At 34.1% G+C, this 5723-nt stretch overlaps 1 protein-coding gene across 1 annotated transcript; it reads left to right on the forward strand.

Annotated features, from left to right (window-relative positions):
* The first annotated feature begins 3648 nt into the window (after nucleotides 1-3648).
* On the forward strand, nucleotides 3649-4675 carry LOC101361481 (olfactory receptor 5AK2-like). Its single transcript, XM_004389248.3, has one exon. The coding sequence runs from the start codon at nucleotides 3649-3651 to the stop codon at nucleotides 4573-4575; it is 927 nt and encodes a 308-aa protein (XP_004389305.1). The 3' UTR covers nucleotides 4576-4675.
* Nucleotides 4676-5723: the final 1048 nt, after the last annotated feature.

The following is a 5723-nucleotide window of genomic DNA, read 5'->3' on the forward strand; positions in this document are numbered from 1 at the left end:
TTATAATTTTTCATATTATATAAAATGGCTTGATGTCTATTTTTTAAAATCCAGTTAGACAATCTCTGAATTTTAATGATGAGTTTTGTCCATTTACATTTATTATCCTTACTGACACATGTGGATTATTTATGCCATCTCATGTGATATCTATTAATCTTGCTTTTTTCTATTTTTCTTTTTGTACTCTTTTCTGCCTCCATTTGGATTGACTGATTTTAAAATTCTGTATTTTCTCTAAACTTAAAAACTACATACACTTCATTTGCATCCTTCTCGTAGTTCTCAAAAACATGCACATCTATATTAGAGTCTAAAGAATTTTAGAGCACTTTAAATCTAATGAACTCCTCAATCTACTATATTAGTGTCATCTGCTATTTTCATTTTCTTTAATATCCCCTCTGGTGGCACTTTGGTTAGGAACGCCTCTGCTAACAGAGATTGAAGGTTGGAACCTAGCCAGCAGCTTCCACAGGAGAAAGAACTGGCCATCTGTTTCCACAGAGATTACAGCCAAGAAAACCCTATGGCGCAGTTCTACACTGTCACATGGGGTTGCTATTAGTCAAAAATTGACTCAAAGGCACCTAACAACAACATGACAGTATTATTAGTATTTTTTACTGGCTCTATTTATTCCAGTTTATCCACTTGTTTACCTATTTCTGGAGCCCTGGTGGTGCAGTGGTTGAGCTCAGGCTGTTAACCAAAAGGCGGACAATTCGAATCCACCAGTCCCTCCTTGGAAACCCCATGGGACAGTTCTACTTTGTCCTGTAGGGTCGCTTTGTGTCAAAATTGACTCACCAGCAACTGGTTTTGGTACCTATTTCTAAGCTACCATTTTTTGTCATTTTTCAGACTTTCTTTAGGGATCATATTCCTTTCTTCTGAACAGCAAACTTAAAAAACATCTTCAGTACACACTCAATGACGGTAAACTCCATTTATTTTTGCATAAAAGCGTTTTATTTTTTTCTCATGTTTTTCATTAACTTCTTATTTAAAAACTGTAAAACCTCTATAAATATTAACATTATAATACTGGTGTATATTTCGCTTAGATTCACCAATTCGTTTTCCTGCCATATTGTTTTCTCTCTGTATAAACAGATTTATAGAGATATTTAGCATACCTCCTATGAATAAAAAAATCTCCTTTATAAAATTTTCACATCAAAGGAATTTAATATTGATAAATTAACAATCTAATATATATTCACTCTTCAGGTTCCCTCACATTACCCAACAATATCCTTTATAGTTGTTTTCATTATTTCAGATTCAGAAACCAATCAAGAATTATGTATTTAATTTAGGTAAAATATTTTCCTAGTCATTTTAATCTAGAACAACTCCCCTGTTTTATTTTAGTTTGTTTTTTGCTTGTTGTTATTTTTGTGAAATTGACATTGTTGAAGTATCTAAGTCAGTTGACTTGTAAATTTCTCATCATGTGGATTTTTCAGATTGTTTCCTCATGATTAGATTCAAGATAAACAGTTTTGACAAGTAAACAACATAGGTGATGTTGTTACTCTCCCCTGTAGAATTGTTTATGTAGGTACAACTACAGGCTGTGGTTGTATCATCTAAGCACTCTCTCAGGATTTTATTCTACTCTCCTCTGGGTTTCATTACAGCTACTGAGAAGTCTACCTTTCAGACGTCTTTCATCCCTTTCTCTCTGCCTACTCCTATGATCTTCTCTTTGCCTGTATTGTTTTGCTTTTCTTCACAATAACATTTGAAAGTGTGGAAAATTTCTGCTGAAGATTCTTCATGATTTCCTTTTTTTTTTGATCTCTTGACAGTTTGTTGGAAACACTCAACCTAAATATGTTTCCTAAAACATATCCTCTCTTTCTGAAATGCCAATTTAATGCATTATATTCTAACGCCAATATTTCTTAACCTCTCTTCCATAGTTTCCATCTCATTATCATTCTGTCCTATATTCTGGAGAATTTGTTCACATATGTCTTCTAGCTCACTAATTCTCAAGTGCATCTTATCTACAGTGTAACCCATCTATAGTCTTTTGTTTTGATTATTTTTATTTCCCTTGGGAAATCTATTACATTATTTTATAAATCTGCTTGGTAATCTTTGATAGTATTTTGTTTCTTGCTCTTATTTTAAATTGTTTATTTAAATAATATTGCTCTAATTACTTTATACTCAGTACCTTATAACTTCAATTTTTCAAATCCTACGTTGTTCAATTCTGCTATTTGTCATTTGTGCTATCTTTTGCTAAGGATGACTTCTTTTTTAGTATTTTTTAATTTTTTGCATTGTAAGATAATTTTTCTAGATTTGATCTGTGGGACTTCTGAAGAACCTGGATCACTGGTGTATTTTACCACAGAACTTTGTTTTGTTTCTGCCAGATAGCCTAAAGTGTTCACAACCCAGAACAATTTTTTGTTAATTTCTCAGCTTGATAATGCAAATTTAAACTCCAAAGTAATGTGAATATTAGGCAGTAGGTATAAATTCTCAGGTGGAAACTTTTTTTTTTTTTTTTTGGCCAAGAAAGAAGCTATTTTCCATTACGGACTAAAACATTCCTTACTGAAATCGTAAACTTCAAGGGCCCATACTATCTTTGGGTCCATCTACCTGGTGCCTATCCATGACATAGTTTCCCATCCCCCCCCTTAGCACTTTAAGCCAAAGGTCAGAGTTTTCTGGGATGGCAGAAGTCTTTAGGGCAGCCCAAGTATCATCATGACCACCACTCTGGTTTGCAGGTTCCTTTTCCATCTTTAGCAAACAGGCATTTCCTTTACTTGCTTGAGAGCATCGTATGACTATAAAATGAAATTTGTTGTATTTTATCAAGCATTTCCAGGGTTTTTTTACAGTCCAGTTTTACTCACTAACTTCTACAATATACATCCTGGTTCAGACAGTTTAAGAGATTTTCAAAAATAACTTGTTCACCCTGTATGCACACTTGTTTTGTGTCACGTGTTAGAAAAACTAGTACAAAGATACTCTGAAACCTTGAAACACATGTGAACCATAAACATATCTTAGGCGAAATTCCTGTCTAATTCATGCTACTAATTTCAAGAGGTTGGTCCAGAATTAAATGATAAATGGCTGAGAAAAACTATTTGTTGTTGCAAACGCTACATAACCATATTTGAATATTATTTATGCAAAGATAAATATCTATTAATATAGCTGAAAAGTGTGTTAATCTATGTCTCTTAGAACTATACATATTAGCACTCATTTTTATTTTTTGAAGAGCCCTGGTGGTGCAGTGGTTAAGAGATCAGCTGTTACCCAAAAGGTCGACAGTTTGAATCCACCAGCTGCTCCTCTGAAACACTATGGAGCAGTTCTACCCTATCCTATGGAGTTGCTATGAGTGGTAATTGACTTGAGGGCAATGCTTTTTAGTTTCTTCAGTGACAATCTTCTTCGTTTTGAAAATAAACTGATGGCTCAAGTTTTCCTATTGGTTTCTTATCAAAGAAATAGAATAAATGCTTGTAAAGCAATAAACTCTATTAATGTTTGCATGAAATCCAAGTCAAGAAAGTGGCATGAAATATAAGAGCCTTTTTATTTCAAGAAGTCACAAAGATTTCCCGTCTTTTCTTGATCCTTCCTAGACTATTGGTGGCCATGACACAACGAAATGGCACTGAAGTAACTGGATTCTTTCTACTGGGATTTGGTGGCCAACGCAAGTTTCGGTATGTCCTCTTCATTGTATTTCTAGTGATCTATGTGACCTCCATGGTGGGTAATATTGGAATGATCCTACTCATCAAGACAGATTCCAGACTTCAAACACCCATGTACTTTTTCTTACAACATTTGGCTTTTGTTGATATCTGTTATACCTCTGCCATTACTCCCAAGATGCTGCAAAACTTCATAGTAGAAGATAAGTCAATATCATTCATGGGATGTGTAATACAATTATTGGTTTATGTTATATTTGCGACTACTGACTGTTACATCCTGGCAACTATGGCAGTGGACAGGTATGTAGCCATCTATAATCCACTCTGCTATCCCATTGTCATGTCTCGAACAGTTTGCAACCAATTGGTAGCTGGCTCATATGTCATGGGCTCAATAAATGCCTTCGTACAGGCAGGATGTACATTTTCACTATCATTTTGCAAGTCCAACATTGTCAATCACTTTTTCTGCAATATTCTCCCAATTATCTCCCTTTCTTGCTCCAGTATCGACATCAACATCATGCTGCTTCTTGTCTTTGTGGGATTTAACTTGACATTCACTGTGACGGTCATCATCTCCTCCTACATATATATCATCAGTGCCATCCTAAAGACGTCTTCTACCACTGGGAGAAAAATAGCTTTCTCCACGTGTGCCTCCCACCTGACAGTAGTCACCATTTTCTATGGGACTCTCTCCTACATGTACTTACAGCCTCACTCTAATAATTCTGAGGAAAATATGAAAGTGGCTTCCACCTTTTATGGCATAGTAATCCCCATGTTGAATCCACTGATCTACAGCTTGAGAAATAAGGCGGTAAAAGAAGCTCTAAAAGTGATGGGAAAGAAGTTCTAGACTGGACTCAAATTATTAAAATTTAGCACAACAAAACATCCAGCACAGATATTTTACAAAAATTTAATGTTCTGATACTGAAACTTCTTACATTCTCAAACTGGTGCCTCCTCTTCAGTACATAATGACTTAGTATGTGAGAAACAGTAAAAACATCTCTGGGTCTAATTTTTCCTGTAATATAGTTTGAGAAACATATCTTACACTACCCATCAAGAAAATCTTTATCCAGTTAATTTTTAATATTAAGAAGCATGTACAAATTTTACAAAATATTTAGTTGTTTAAAGTATATTTCAAATATGTTCTTAAAGACTAGAAAAATTCTTGTTTGTATATAATAAATATTGAAATTAAAGTTTGTAATTTTCCATTTATTTAAACAAGTTCCCTAAATTTTCTACAATGAGCCTCTTCATAAATTTTGTTCCAGTTACTGAACAAAACTGAATATAAAATAAATGTATTGGTTTTCAATTTACAGATACAATGCAATCCCTATCCAAATTCCAACAACATTGTTTAATGAGATGGAGAAAAGTCACCAACTTAATATGGAAAGGAAAGAGGCCCTGGATAAGTAAAGCATTGCTGAAGAAGAAGAACAAAGTGGGAGGCCTTACACTACCTGATTTTAGAAACTATTATACAGCCAGGACAGTCAAAACATCCTGGTACTCGTGCAACAACAGACACATAGATAAATGGAACGGAATTGAGAACCCCGATGTTTAAGTCCATCCATCTATGAGCTGTTGATATTTTACAAACATGTAAGTCCATTAAATGGGGAAATAACAGTCTCTAACAAATGGTGCTGGCATAACTGGATGTCCATCTGTAAAAAAATGAAACAAGACCCATACTTCACACCATACACAAAAACTAACTCTAAATGGATCAAAGTCCTAAATATAAAGTATAAAATGATAAAGATCATGGAAGAAAAAATAGGGACAAAGGGCCTTAGTGTATAGCATAAATAATATACAAACCATAACTAACAATGCACAAATCCCAGAAGAGAAAAAGTAGATAACTGGGAGTTCCTAAAAATTAAAATTTTTTTTTGTTTTTTACTATACAAAAATTTATACATATACTGTTATGTGACTCTAATTGCTCTCCCCATACTGTGACAGCACACT

This window comes from Trichechus manatus, unplaced genomic scaffold, assembly GCF_000243295.1.
Source record: "Trichechus manatus latirostris isolate Lorelei unplaced genomic scaffold, TriManLat1.0 scaffold00236, whole genome shotgun sequence".
NCBI classification, from domain to species: Eukaryota; Metazoa; Chordata; class Mammalia; order Sirenia; family Trichechidae; genus Trichechus; species Trichechus manatus.

What these genes read in the sequence shown, in the direction of transcription:
- LOC101361481 (XM_004389248.3), top strand. Translation starts at nt 3,649, where the DNA reads ATGACACAACGAAATGGCACTGAAGTAACTGGATTCTTTCTACTGGGA.